At 43.5% G+C, this 15,999-nt stretch overlaps 1 protein-coding gene across 1 annotated transcript in view; it reads right to left on the bottom strand.

Annotated features, from left to right (window-relative positions):
* CD247 (CD247 molecule) overlaps positions 1-13,855 on the bottom strand; it is a 78,062-nt gene extending 64,207 nt beyond the window's left edge. Inside the window, exon 1 of the mRNA XM_079920582.1 lies at positions 13,634-13,855. Within this exon, the coding sequence (XP_079776708.1) occupies positions 13,634-13,691 (58 nt within the window). The 5' untranslated portion in view covers positions 13,692-13,855. The remainder of the gene's footprint in view (positions 1-13,633) is intronic.
* Between the last annotated feature and the right edge of the window lie 2,144 nt (positions 13,856-15,999).

Below are 15,999 nucleotides of genomic sequence, written 5' to 3'. Positions count from 1 at the left end.
GTGAGACACCCAGGTAGAGCCGCATCACAGAAAGCTCTTAAAAGGAAATTCTTCCAAATCCAAGGGGTCAATCCTGCTCACCCCAGGGAGGTGGTCCATTGGTGAACAACTGTCAGGAAAATCTGGGCACATCCCTCCTTAAGAAAATTAAACGTGTCTGTCTATGCTATGATAATCCAATAAGTGAAAATTCACACTCATGAAAATAGCTAAATTAGAAAATGAACACTTGCATTATTAAATGATTCAATAACACTCTCCTAAGTGTATATATATATATAGATATATAGATATATATATTTTTTTTTTTTTGTGGTACGTGGGCCTCTCACTGTTGTGGCCTCTTCCGTTGCGGAGCACAGGCTCAGTGGCCATGGCTCACGGGCCTAGCCACTCTGCGGCATGTGGGATCCTCCCGGACTGGGGCATGAACCCATGTCCCCTGCATCGGCAGGTGGACTCTAAACCACTGCGCCACCAGGGAAGCCCTCTCCTAAGTATATTTTAAGCATTGTTATAATATTCTCTTCCACAAAACTTTCCAAGGGCCTCATCTAGCAGGGGAAGGTCCCCTTGTATGTGGCTGATATTTTCTTTTATAAAAAGCAGTTTTGTTGAGGCATAATTTACATACATAAGGCATTTTCTGAACCTATATGTACTAATAATATACGGAATTTGGGTCACTTGTTCATTCATTTAACTTTTATTTTATACCAATAAAAGGCACTCTGGCTGTGTGTGTGTGTGTGTTTAGCTTTCTTTTTGCCTGTCCACTGTCTGCCTTGCTCCTGACAGGATTCTGGGAGGAGTGCTGACTTTATTTTCTCCCAGAGGCTGTAGGAGAGTAGTCCTGTGAACCAAGGCCCTCAGACAGCCTGTTGTCTTGTAGGTGGGCAGGTCAGGGCCTGTGGCATTAATGGGCAAAAAACTTAAAAACAATGGGACCTTGATCAAATGAGGCTCCCCTGCAGCATCAACTGTCCCTATCCAGGGTTTCCTCACGGTAGGGATGACCCAGTGCTTTTTTGCACCTCCTGAAATAGTTGAAGGCTGTCCCCCTGCTCATGGAAGTGGCCAGTCTGCCACCGTCAGGGCCTCATGGCTAGGATGAACTAACATGGTCCAGCCAGCCGCAGCCCTCTTGCAGTTGCCATTCCAATGTGAGGCCTCGTTCCACACACCTGAGACCCAAGTGCCCAGCTCAGGAAACACCATTCCTTTACAACAGGGCGGCCTGGCGGCCCAGAGGAACGATAGCTGGAGCGAGAATCAAAAGTCCTGGGTTCAAGAGCTGACTCTGCTACATGACAGTTGGCTGATTTATTGATCTCTTGGACCACCATTTCTTCCCTGGTAAAATCCAGAAGTAAAACTTGAAGGTATCTATCCTTTCCAGCTCATATATTCCGTGATTCTGTCACACCAGGGCAAGGTCACAGAACATCTTTGGGTCACAGAAAATCTTTCCCAAGAGGCTCCGTCTACTGTTCTTATCACTGAAAGTACAACTCACTGACAGCATCCCCCATGCCCACCTCTGCTAATCACAATATTACCACAGGCCCCTTCTGATTACGAAGTAGTTACACTACATGAGAGGTGCATTCCTGATGATTCTGCAAAATTCAAGTTAATTTCTCACAGGAATAAATACAAAATCAGAGTCACATTATGGTAAATAGTGCACATAAATTGAGACCTTATTAAGTTTTTGTATTGCATTAGTTTGAATTTACGTAATTCAAAACCCCATTACATGTGATGTGTATATTCCCTTGGAAAGGATTTTTTAAAAACCTTCAGGGAAAAGGAATGAAGGTGATGGAACAGAAAGATAATGTCATAGGGTCAAACTTGGAGAAAGACCATGGGTTTGAAGGAACTCTACCTGGAAAGCATCCAGGACGATACAGAGGACTCCCTAGAGAGGACCCAGTGGCACAATACCTGCTTCCTTGGGTGATCATTCTGCACTGAATCTGAGAAGATTAGCCAGTTTTGAGGTTAGATTTCTTTCTTTTTTAAGTTGAAATTACTCCAGGCTTGAATGCTGCTGCAAAATATTCCACCCCAAATTTTTAAATCCCGTAGCAGCCAAATCCTGTGTTTATCCCTTGGCACAGAGGAGCCATTTTGTGCTCTTCAAAATGGCTGACAGGAATTTTCTGAGGAAGCTATGGTCTGAAACCAACCAGCAATTAGATCGGCTTTGAGTCTGAGGCTTTCTGTTTACAGCCACAGCTAGAAACAAACAGATGTGTTTTTTCCAAACTAAAGAAATCAAGAAATTGTCATGAATATAAAAAACGGCTCTCCAAACCTTCCCTTTCACATCCTCCCCACTGGCCATTTTGGATTGCAAGAGTTTGTGATTATAACTTGATTCACAATCCGTTTTTGGTTTCCAAGTACCTCCCTCCCCAAGATGAAATTACAAAGCTTTGAAAATTAGAGGCACCCTTCCCCTCACCCCAGAGAGCTATTCCTGACGAGATACTCTGTTGAAATGGAAGGAATTGCTTTATAGCGGCCTCCCTTGTGGAATTATGGATGGGAACATTTAACAATACAGCATTTGCAATGGGCAGGTGAGAGCTGGCCAAGTTTTTAAAGGGGATTTCACAGGCCAGGTCAGCAGGGAGATGGATGGGTGAGCTGCGGTGGATACAATTATTTGACTTTCTGAGCTGTTCTTTTGAAGCCTCTACACTTAATAGAAAGAAAAATAATAAGCCTCTTTGCCAACCTTTTGTAGCTCAATCTTTATTGTTCCCACCGAAATCCAAAGAAAACAGACAAGATTCATTTTGTCCAGAAAGCATTTGTGTATTTTATATAGGTCTGGGTTTTGAAGCATTGATAGTGAAGTGGGAGAAAAGACAAAGATTTCTCTCTAATCTGAAGAAATCAAAGGGGGGAATTTCTGAAGCTCTCTAGCCTAGTTCAAAATAGTCTTGGTTGGTATCTCCTGATATACGCCTCCTTTGCTACTAAACTCAGCATGGAAATTAGCACAGGCTCACAAAACGATGAAAATTAGACCAGACCATAAAGAAGCAAGCCTGTAGGGAAATTAAGACTTTTTCATAAAACCTGAGAACACGACCTACAGAACTAGGGAAGCTTTCTTTTACCTGTGGGCTCTCAATCACTCAACATCCATCTCCAAGACACTGGCCTCATCAGTGCACTGGTTGGGCCAACCATCTACAGAATTGTTTGTTCTCCTTGGGGCACAAGAGAAGTGCTTGGTAAATATTTACTCATTGATAAACCAAGTGGTTTACCAGATGACTTGTTTTATTTTTGTTTAAGTTAAAAATTCCTTAATTTTTATTCCTGCTACCACTATCACAATTTACAAGATAATATACCTGATGTAAGGAAATGAAAAAGACAAATCTACAAGACATGAAAGACCTCAGGAATGTACATCTAATTGACACTACATTGCAGTAATCAATAGCTACACTTTTTGCAAATTGTGGCTATGACAGTCCTGAACAAGAAGTTTTCCTGTTGAAGCTGCGATAACTTTTCTGACTACAGATGCTTGTTCCTTCTCTAGCACATTTTTACAGTTCCTCTAATGCACTTGGGACGACTGCCTCACAGCAACCTGCAGCTTTCCTGACGACTCCTCACCCTCTCCTGCTGAGAACTTCAACGCTTTTCTGCTGAGTTTTTAGAACCTTCTGATTCCATGCCCACCCCTCCACTACCAGATCCATAACCACCAACACAGGGACTGCTCAAGCTTCTTCCACCAAAACTGCCCCCCTTCATGGGCCCATAATTTGATTACTGTTGCTCACTATAATTTCCAAAATCATTATAGTATCCTCCACTACCATAGTTACCACCACCAAAATGTCCTCCTTCATTATAATCATCATATCCTCTGCCACCACTAGCATTTCTACCACCTTGGTTTGCATATCCTGGTCCACCACCACGTTAGCCTCCTCTAAGGCTATAACCAGGACCATCACAATAGTTGCCACCATCACCTCCAGATCCATGATATCCACCGTCATCCTGCTGCCACCACCTACCTCCACAACTACAGGCTCCTCTTCAGCCAGCGTGTCCTCCATGACCCATAAAGTTGCCACATCCACCTCTTTGCAATCCCACAGACCACACTTCTTGCTTAGAAAAGGTCTTTTTCACTTCACAGTTATGCCCATTGAGAGTGTGGTGTTTCTGAACAACAGTTTTTATCAACTGTATCATGATCACCAAAAATCACAAAAGCAGATTTTCTCTTTTTTTCCACTCTGCCTGTCTTCCATAACGTCTATGATTTCAATCTTGCTATACGTTTCAAAGTAGTCTTTCGAATTAACTTCTTCTGTATCTTCTTTAATACCACCAAGAACAATTTTCTTCACTGTTAGATGGACTCTACAGAAGCCTCTCTAGAAAGAGCTCTCTTTGGCTTCACCACACACACATCAGCCTTGTGTGGTCCAGCACACCTTGCCGCATCCACCTCGTGCGACTACAAGAGTAGGTCACAAAACCAAAGGCCCTGGGATGTTTGGTTTGGGGGTCTCTCATCACCACACAGTCTGTGAGTGTGCCCCACTTCTCAAAATGTTCAGCACTCGGACCACCAATGAACAGTTTTCTCAGTTGTGCTGGTTCCTTTGGATCGTGGCCATGGTGCAAAGATATGTATAATTCTAAGTACTTTAGCAAGAACGGCAGATCAAGAAGTATTTTAAAGCAGCAAACTTTTTTTTTTTAATTCATATTTTCAACTGGGTGTTGCAAAGAAAAGACAGGACACAGAATTAAATTCTCGTCGCCTTAGAAAGGTCTGTAAGGCCTAAAAATGTGCCATTTGCACCATTTTCTGCCAGGCACCTCCTCCCTTTTCCTTCCAGTTCCACACTCTCTTTCCCAACAGAGGAGCAAGGTGGTCCTTGTGGGCAAATGTGCCATTCAGATGGTTTGAATAACCAGATATTAAAAATAACTATCAGTCTGGCGATACCAACTCTCGACAGCCAGAGTAGGTCACCACAAGCCACCTTATTGAATTGCTTATCTATTCTGAGGGCAGGAAGAAAGAAAAGCATCAAATGTATTTTGACTCTTGTAGTCAAAACTCAGAGGATGGCCACTGTGGGAGGAACTGGTGAGAATTGGGGGAGCTGGTGACATTTTCTGCTGACGGGTACGTGTTCCTGAAACAGTGTGCTGGGCCTCCACTCTGAGAAGCGCTCACCGTAGGGAACTATTTGTGTTGGGTTTTTAACCTTGAGTTATGAGAACAACAATTTTCCACCTTCCTTTGTCACCTCAACGCCGGTAACAATGTCAACAGTGGGTCTGGGAGATCCCCAGGTATCTGGACTTCGTTATAAGGGGAAGACAGGGTTTCCACAGGTCAGGGTGGGAGTAGGGTAGGCATTCTAAGTAGAGGGAACTGGGAGGAAGGTGGAAAGAAAGAAAGACAGCAGGCTTACTTGGGAGATGGCAGAGTTCTGAGGGCAGTTGGGAGACCTGAGACGTCTCTGCATCTGTGAAGAAGCTGCTCCCACCTCTCCATGATCCTAGAGATTCTAGCTTGGACAGAAGTTTTCTTGACTCCCTTCTGCACAGAATGCCTGGAATGGGCTCAGTGAAATCTCAGCCCTGCCATTCTCCTGCCCAGCTCGCCAGTTCTAAGCTCAAGCAATGTTTGCCCTTCCTTCTACAGAGCTGTCCTGCTGCCACCATCCTCCTCTTAAATGCACACATTATACACAGAAAGCCACTCACTGGTGCACACAGAAAGACTTACCTGCAGACTCAAGACACGTCCATCTGCATACAAACAGGCGCACACACAATGCACCCACACGCTGGGACACACTGGAACACATGCACAAACACACAGCCTCACATACACCTTCACACGCACACTGGGGCACAGGCATCTGTACCCCCAGCAGAGCACACAGGTAAACACACACCAGCACATGTGCATGCCACACCCGCCCCGAGCTATAACCCACGGGACGGGGCCTGGGCACAGGCTGGTCTCACGCTGCAGCCCCGCTTCAGCGGCCTTCTCCCGGGAGCACGCTGCTCTGGCCAGTCTGTCTCCCACAGCTTCAGATCAAAAGCCCCCGCCCCACCCCCAGGCTGTCTCTTCTACTCTGCCTGTAATACCTCCTCCCTCCAAGCCTCCACTGCCACTCCCAGCCAGCATGAAGAAAAGGCAGGCCTAACTCAGGGCCGACATTCACATGATGGCTTCGAGCCAGTGCTACATCTCATGCTGGGGACCTGGTGAAATGAAGGAACACAAGCTGACTTTCTAGTATCTACAGCGACAGAGAGAAGTGGTGATTTGTTTAATCCTAAATAGTCGTGTTGGTTTGTGTTCTGAGCCATCTTCCCCAACTCCAGGGTTTGGCAAAGGCAATGCACCTATAACCCAGCAGCCCTGCAAACAGCTGGAGAACCTCTCAGAGACTTCTCCTTTCCCAGCCCTCCTCCCAGTCAGCTTGGGGAGCGGCCCCACTAAGAGCCACCGATATTCACAATCTGGCAATTTAATGCTTCTGCCCTGAGCATCAGATTTCTTATCTTGGTTTGCTTTGCTCCAGTCAACAGCAAAAGGGTTTGCACTCCCTGAGCTCAGCCCAGGCAGATGCAAGTGGACTCAAGGCTAAAATCTGACGTAAGAAATTAAGAACTGAGGGCTTTCCTGGTGGCGCAGTGGCTAAGAATCCGCCTGCCAATGCAGGGGACACGGGTTCGAGCCCTGGTCCGGGAAGATCCCACATGCTACAGAGCAACTAAGCCCGTGTGCCACAACTACTGAGCCTGTGCTCTAGAGCCCACGAGTCACAACTACTGAGCTGCTGCGTGCCACAACTAGAGAAAGCCCGTGTGCAGCAACGAAGACCCAACGCAGCCCAAAATAAATAAATAAATAAATAAAATTTATGAAAAACAAAAAAGAAATTAAGAATTGATTATAGATATTTGTCATTTAAAGGTAATTCTCCCACTCCTTGAGGATTTATATAAAAAAACAAATCTCAACCCAGCATCTGTGTGTAATAGTGCGCTATTCTTTCAGAAAACCTCATCCCACAAAACCTTACACCCTGTATGAAGATACATTCTTACCAAACAGATTGGTTAACGGCTACTATTTAGGATCAAGTCTTCTCAAATATGATTTAATTTACACTTTGATTTACACATTTGAGTTCCACCTATGCATAACGTGGTTGGCGGGGGAGAGGACGGGGGGCGGTACCTGCACGCACAGAAAGGGGCCGGTCCCTCTCAAGAAAAGCTCCAAAATAGGTATATTTTATTAAGAGCAAAACAGAAAATATGGATTTTACCAATTGGGGAGAAAATGATTTCAGAACTGTAATAATAGGCCAGAGAAAAATGCAATTCTATATTAACAACCAAATACTTCATACTCAGCAGAAAAACATATTTAAATGAGAATATTCAGCATCCAAACAATTATTTCTTCAGAAATTGAGAGGAAAATCATAATACGTGCTTACTAAGGGGAAATACCTTCAAAAATCTGCTTCAGAATTCAGTCTTCTGATGTATAATACTGCAAATTGACAGCAGGCCTGGTAGACAGGCTGCATAGAACATTCGAGAGCACATACCTTGAACAAGGGATCAGAGAAACCGTGTTCGGAGCCTGGTTCTACTCTGAGGCGAGTCACCAAACCTCTGAACCTCATTTTCTTTGTTTATAAAAAGAGAATCTTAAAATCAATAGTTTTTCTGCTACTTGCCATTGGATGGTTATGAATGAAGGTGCTGGAAAGCATTTTGTAAACATAAAGGGACGACTGTACGAACAGAACAGTGGTCTGGACCAGCGAGGATCCTGCCTGTCCTTGTTTGAATGCTTTCTATTTATTTTTTTCCCCTTGAGCCTGCAAATTAGTTGCTGAGTAGCACAAATCATAACAGGCAACCGAAGCGGACAGTGGAAGCTCCTAACATTTCCACCACTGCAGTTTAGCTGCTTCAGACCTCAATTTGCTTTCTCTTCAAGTCAGTGCTCACCAACAAAGTCCTTGTGTGGCCGTAAATCTGCATCCGACGCACAAGCATAAGGGACAAGGCAGAAAATGTTAGAATCTGTCCTTGGATTTTTCGCAACAGAGGCTCCCACTGGAGAGTTAAAAATATTGTGGTAAGGGGGAAGTCCGGATTTTTTTTTTTAAGTTTTAAGTTTATTGTTTATTTGGAGCTTCAGGGAAGAATGAAGTTTAGGTTCCTAATTCTACGAGCCAATACCAGTGGGGTGGGAGGCTAGGTAACTTAAACGTTCTTGAAAACTTGGTAATTACAAGACCATACGCAATTCATTTCACAGATGCGAAAACTAAAGAGATTTCTGCCCAAGTTTACTGCAATTTAGTGACAAGGGAAGACAAAGAAAGCATGTTAGTACCAGGGTTTCCACTTTCTTCCACTGGGAAAATGATATCCTTTATTTTGTAGGTTGGGAAACTGAGGCACACATGATAATGACTACTGCTTTTCGAGCACCTCTGGTGTGTAGGCACTTCCGAGCAGTATCTCCGCTCCACCGTGCTCTGCATGAGGTAGACATGGTTACCGCCATCTCACAGAGGAAGAAGGGGGCTCCGAAGGTAGGCAACTGGCCACAGATCAGGACTTGTATCCAGATCTTTCTGGTTCCACGGTCTCCTCTCTCCCTCCACCCTATCGCCTGCTCCAGAAAAGACAAGAAACACTTGCAGACGGTCAGAGAGTTAGGGAAAAAACTCTCTTTCCTTGACAGAAAAACTGTTTAGACTTCAACAGAAGTCTAAAGTATCCTGTGAAATGTTCCTTTACTTTAACCTATTACTTTAATTGTCAGCCCTGGAGAAATTAGCCCAAGGAAGTAATTCAAAAGAAATTTTAAAAGCTACAGATGTAAAGATTTTCTTGCAGCATTAGCTATAATAACAAAAATTAGAGACAGCCCAAATGTCCAACAATAAGGAAATAGTAAAGAAAATACGATGCATAAACTATGGACATTTACGTAGCGATTAGAAACAATCATGAAGGCTAAGTATCAAAAAAGATGCTCAGAATAAAATATTAAGGAAAAAAAGCACTTGAAATTGTTTTTGTAATAACAACTATATAAAGATATTTAAACACTTATAAAAATACTGGAATGGAATATTTTTTAAATTTATAACTTCCTCTAATTTTATGATATTTTGGGTAAAATACCTCAAATTAAGAGAGAGAAAAAAAATGATAGCTAGTTGGGATATTTACTTAGTAACTTAGACCAATTTGGACTATAATGATTAGATATCCTGCTTTTCTTTTTTTTCGTTCTATATTTTGAAGCAGTTGGGCAATTGAATGCGATTTATGCTATAATCCACAAACTCTTATTTTTCTCCTTGGTGCCTTTCATTAGTTTATTAATTCATTAGTTAATCTCCAACGGTGGTAGCCTTCTTTATTTTCTGCTTTTCCCTAGTGTTAAAGCCACGTCAGAAAAATGAGCATCTTTCTTTGTCTAATTCTCAAGATATAGTGTTAGTTGAATCATATGAAATTATCATTTTTGTAGGTCCCAAATAAATGAATATAGGAAATTTCATACGGTCCAACCAGAAGATTTTAACAACGGTAGGATTTTGTCTGAAACTGTCCTTGTAAATCATTTTGAATCCATCTGTTTACTCAAACTGCCCTGTCCCCTCCACCAGCTTAGTTTCTGTGTTTTTTTAAAGTACTTTGTTTAATGCTAAGTTCTCTAGAAGAAAGGTCCAAATAATGCCACTCCAATATACAACCCCCCTCCATAAACCATTAAAGTGAATTTAATCACATGGAAAGGTCTAGATTTCCTTCATTCACCCACCTTTCAATTCACTCCACAAATATTTACTGCGCGTGATCTCTGCTCCAGGCACTATGCTAAGTGCTGGGACACAACCCTGAGCAAGACTGAAGCGTCTTTTCCCTCAGAAAACATAGATTGTGTTTGAGACTGGAAGGAATGGCTATGTATGTGCAGTGACTAAACTGACTGTTTTGTTTCAATTAACAGATCAAATGACTAGTTTGATTATTTTTTAACCAAATGGACTTTATGTTTGCTCAAATTGATTAAATCTACCGTCACTTTAATGTTAATAAGAACTAGCCCTGGCCCAAGCAGAGAAGAAATTTATTTTGAACTATCGTTGCTATTTATTTAATCAGTTAGCTGACCCATAGGTAAATAAGGCTCAGGAGAAAAAGGATTACAGAGTGTGTGTTTGGACAACTCTAAAGCAACACAGTTCCCTAACGGTGCCTGAATCCTTCAAAATAAAACAAAACACAGTGCCCAGGGATTCTTGAAAGTAAAAGTGTATATCCAGTAAAAAATTAAATCTAATTTTTTAAAGACAAAGGCAAAAATAAAAAGAATTTTAAAATAAATTCAGCAGTGGTCATTCACCTAAACAAGAGTTGCCCAGCACCGTTTCTGGGGCACGTTTTGCCGCAGCAGATGTGTAAACAGGCCAGCAAATCTGAGAACCACCAAGGTAGAAAATGAAGTAGGTCATCTGGATGAGCAGAGCCAGATGACCAGAGGTCAAAATAAACCATTGGTGGAAACGCCATCGACGAAAAACTTTTCCTGGCATCACACAAAAGCTTCCCTCAAGCCCAGCTTCAAGCAGTTTAAGCAAAGGTCTGGTTTCGAGGAGTGCTCACTTAAATACCCTGGTCACTGTGCATCCACCACACCAGCCGTTTGGCTGCAGATTCTGGATGGCCACCTTGACCAGTGATGACCAGGGGGGCTGTGCTCTAATTTGCTCCCCCTAACTACTTATATGTATTGTCAGTCATGTTTTCACTCTGGGGGAATATCCCTTACAGAATAAGTGTCTCAAAAAAATAGAAATGGTAGCTGTAATGCTCATCCTATGACCCAGCAAAGTTCTGATGCTTGTTCACAATGGGGCCCACCACTGGGAGGGATCGCTGCTATGTTCCTGAGCTGTTACAGCTTTGCTCAGAAACCAAAAGAAGGATGAGCTGCATTTCAACAGATGGAGGAAGTGCCCAGTGCTGCTTTACAACACAATCGAGAGCAAATTAAGAATCCTAAACATGGGTTTCCATTTCCTGTCCCTGGATAATGAGAACAAGAAAACAGGCCAGGATGTAATAATTAATACAACTTTCACGTATTGATTGTTTAGTACATATCAGGCACATAACATTTACTTCTCATTTCCACAGCTCTGCAACGAAGGTTATTCCTACTTTAGAGGTGAGAAAACTGAGGCCCAGAGAGGTTAAGTAACTTGTCTAAGGTTGCACAGCTGGGAAATTGGCAGCAATGTGACTGGCCTGACTCTTCCCACGACACCTAGGAGCATGCATTTCCTGAGACTTTGTGTCAAAGCTGCATTTCCTTACAAAGGAAGGACCAAGGTCACACTGACCACTGTGAGGCAGGGAGTTAGAGGCACTGAGGAGTCGAGGGCTCTGCGGGCAGAAGTCTGCCCATGCCATTAGACACGCCATCTTAATCTCTTCCAGCCTCGGCTGACCGTCTTGGCAGACTCACCCAGGGAGACCTCCTCAGGTAGACAGACTGGGTCGTTATTTGCCGTGATCTTAATGATCTGGGCATTTGCAAGAAAGTGCAAATGGAAAAGTCTTAGTAAAAAGAAGATGCTTTAAAAGGGTTCGGGGATGAGTAACTTAACTGAGCAAGAAAAGAGGGAAGACCTCAACTCGAATTCCGTCAGTCAGCAGCCTTTCTTCCAAAGGAAATCACAGAGTGTGTCTTCTCAGCCAACACGGGCGCCATTTATGGCCCTCGGTGTTAAAGGCCTCTCTAAGCCTCCCCAGCCTTCCCTCAACAGGGCTAGGACACTTTGGAAAACTTTTGTCCAGGAACCTTATCTAAAATTAGCTGAAATTTCCATCTCCACACCAGCAAAGCAAGTGGCATTGAAAGATGAATCTAAGGCTTTTCTTTCTGTGGAAATGGGGCATGGCCCCCATCTTGTCTTCTGGGTGGGGTTTTGTTTACCACTCCTGGCAGCCACCAGCACCCAAGCAGCTTTTATTTTCTCATCTAATTCCATTGCCCCAGCCTTGGCCCCAAGACCCAACACAAATAGACCCCTGAGGAAACTTCACATGGTAGAATTATCTACCAAGTGCCGTCCCCCGAACCTGAAGCCCAAGGTCTGAATCTACTGCTGTCAGCAGTTCCCTCTGAAGTCATTGAATTCACAGGCCATTTTGGCATCTTGGGTCCTCTTGTGCCCTGCACGCGAGGATGGGCTGCTCTGGGCTCGCCCTGGTGCTCTTACCTATGGCACTGCGTGACTCATACCCAAGAAGGCTTTTCTGAGAAGAGAGCTGTGATCTTACAGAAAACCCTGCAATTTCTTAGTCCTCGAAACCCCCGAGGTGCTAGGCGGCAGCTGTGCCACGTTCCCTGGCAGGAACAAAAGTGCCAATGGCCTTTCCTGCCCTCCCACCCTTGTCGCCAAACTCCCTCCCACACCGAGGTGAGCTGTCGAGTGGAGGAATGACATTGGTTTGTGACCACTCTCCTGGTTTCTTTAGATTCAAATACAGCTTGTCCCATATTTTGGAAAAAATGCCAGGATGCCAATGCCCAGAGGCAGTCCATTTTGTCTTCTTTTCACTTCTTCTTATTATCTGAGCTAGAAAACACGGTAAGGGTAAAAGGATTCTAGAAAAGCCGGACTCTAAGGGCTGGAATGAAGTGAGGAGTAGGTTCTCTTGTTGGTTGGTTGTTCCTCGTGGTGGCTACTTAACAAGTCACATCCTCTCATCTGTCCCCTACATTCTGTCAGCATCTCTGGCTTTATGGCCTCAGACAGAGAGCTGCCTGAGGCAAGAGGCGGTGGGTTAGTCACTGAGCCTGGATGGGTGTGTCATCAGGCAGCCCTTGGCTGTAGGGTACAGAGACAGCCAAGTCAGAGCTAAGCCTAGACACAGACCCTGAAGAAGGCCACTTCCCTCCTTCATTAACCCAGTCAGTCTCTGGCCCATCAAGGTGTTTCAGGTCAGCCAGGGCCACAGCCATGACCCTCTCTAACCAACAACAAATGCAATCTTTTTTGTTGGCGAAGGAAGAAGGAAAGGGGCTGAGTGACGGATCCAGCAAGGGGGTGAAAGAAGAATACATAAAGACTAGAAAAGTGCCTCAGCATGAAACATGGCCTGGCTGACATTTTCTGGTCCCTCCCGGCTTCTGTTAAATACTCCCTCTCTTCTTGTCCACATGGGGCCTGCCTCAGTTTCTCCTCATCCTTTCCCCACCACAGACTTTTCTCTCTCTTTTTGTCACTGGAAAACTCCATACTTTGCACAGGTGTGTTTTCGAGCAGCTGGCTCTGAGCTGATGCCCAGCCTGGCCTTAATGAGGCAGATGCCTGCATCAAGCCGGACCCTCCCCGCTCAGCTGCTCATTGATTTGGGGAGGGCAGGGTTTAAAGGAGACACTGGTGCCTCACCAGCCCTCGGCTATCTCCCTCCACCCCCGACACACACGCACAAAGGGTTCCAAAAAGTTCCTTGCCATCGATACATCCGATACATCCGGCCTTACCTGTAACTGGGAAGTGTGCCTGCAGGGTGGCCACCGTAACAAGCGCCATCCACTTCATCTTGTCCTTCCCCAGGATGGTGCCTGGGGGCAGAGGCCGAGGCAGCCGTGACTGGAAGAAGAAGAGAAAAGCAGTCTCTTTGGCTGCAGCCTCCTCAGGAAGTGGAGGACGATGGGGCCTTTGAGAAGGCACCTGCCAGCAGGGCCAGGAAACTCATACTCCTCCTTTCGGTTCACAGGCAGGAAGCTCTAGAGGTTTGAGGGTTTGGGGGGGGGGGGCGGCGGTGTATGTGCACACATGTAGGCGAGTGTGTGTCTGTCTGAATTTTTGCTTTTTTTCTCACTTAACCGTTGTTTTATTTTCCTTTCTTCCTAATTTTTATCTAACTCCTATCTTGATTGGTGACGTCAATCCCTAGGCAACTACAAGTTCCCAGGGCACGTAAGAACATTCGCCGCTTTCCTAGATTCGTGTGTTTTATGGCGGTTGGTAAGACGACAGAGCTCTGGATTCAGAGTCAGGCGAAATGGAGAGACAGAATACTTGGGCCATAGTGCCATCTCTGCTACCTACCTGCTGTGCAGCCTTGAGTAAGTCACTCAGCATCTCTAGACCTCAGCGTCCTTACCTATAATGCCAAGTGTTGGAGTAGATCTGAGGTTGCAGATCTGAACTTGGCCTGAATTTGGACCATAGAAAATACTATAGCTCACGTAATACTTCAAACACTCTTGTTAGTTGTCAGCATCTAAACATTAGACTAATTTACAATAATAAAAAAAGATTAATACCAAGAAATAAACTTGATAGAAAGTGTAAGATCTATGTGAAACAAACTTTAAAGTGTTACTGAAGAAGACAGAAAGGACTTGGGTAAATGGAAAGGTGTATCCTGGTCTTTGATAAAAATCTCCCTTTTAAGAAGACCACGATTCTCTCTAAATTTTTTTAAAATTTTTATTTTATTTATTTATTTATTTGGCTGTGTCAGGTCTTAGTTGTGGCATGCGGGATATTCGTTGCAGCATGCGGGAACTTTTGTTGTGGCACATGGGCTCAGTAGTTGCGGCGTGTGGGCTTAGTTGCCCACGGCACACAGTATCTTAATTTCCTGACCAGGGATTGAACTCATGTCCCCAGAATCAGAAGGTGAATTCTTAACCAGTGGACCACCAGGAAAGTCCCTCTCTCTAAATTAATCAACCCATCCCTCGACAAATGCCAACAAAAGTTTTAGAACAAGATAATCTGGGTCCAAAGTTTATATGAAAAAATTAATGTACAAAAATAGCCAGGATACCAAAAAAGCACAAGCAATCAAAGAAAAAACAGGTAAATTGGACTTCCTCAAAATTTAAAACTTTTGTGCATAAAGGACACTATCAACAAAGTGAAAAGACAATCCATAGAAAAAATATTTCCATATCATATATTGATAAGGGTATAGTATTCAGAATATATAAATAACTCTTACAACTAAACTAGAAAAAAAAATAAGGAAAAATCTGCCAAAGATCTGAATAGATATTTCTCCAAAGAGATATACAAACGGCCAATAAGCACATGAAAACTTGCACAATGTCTTTGGTCATTAGGGAAATGCAAATCAAAACTATAGTGAACTATTACTTCACACACACTAAGACAGCTAAAATTTAAAGACACAAGGTGTTGGTAAGGATGTGAAGAAATTGGAACTCTTGTACATTGCTGGAGGGAATGTGGAATAGCGAGGCCCCTGTGGAAAATGTGTGTGGCATTTCCTCAAGAAGGAGAAGTTACAACAGACAACGCAGAAATACAAAGCATCCTAAGAGACTACTACAAGCAACTCTATGACAATAAAATGGACAACCTGGAAGAAATGGACAAATTCTTAGAAAGGTATAACCTTCCAAGACTGAACCAGGAAGAAATACAAAATATGAACAGACTAATCACAAGTATTGAAATTGAAACTGTGATTAAAAATCGTCCAACAAACAAAAGTCCAGAACCAGATGGCTTCATAGGTGAATAGTATCAAACATTTAGAGAAGAGCTAACACCCATCCTTCTCAAACTCTTCCAAAAAATTGCAGAGGAAGGAACGCTCACAAACTCATTCTATGAGGCCACCATCACCCTGATAGCAAAACCAAAGATACCACAAAAGAAGAAAATTACAAACCAATATCACTGATGAAGATGCAAAAATCCTCAACAAAATACTAGCAAACAGAATCCAACAACACATTAAAAGGGTCATACAACTTGATCAAGTGGGATTTATCCCAGGGATGCAAGGATTCTCCAATATATGGAAAGCAATCAATGTGATACACCATATTAACAAATTGAAGAATAAAAACCATATGATCATCTCAAT

This window comes from Stenella coeruleoalba, assembly GCF_951394435.1.
Source record: "Stenella coeruleoalba genome assembly, chromosome: 1".
NCBI classification, from domain to species: domain Eukaryota; kingdom Metazoa; phylum Chordata; class Mammalia; order Artiodactyla; family Delphinidae; genus Stenella; species Stenella coeruleoalba.
Note: the sequence above shows the minus strand (reverse complement) of the source record. Positions and strands in the feature narration are given on the sequence as shown.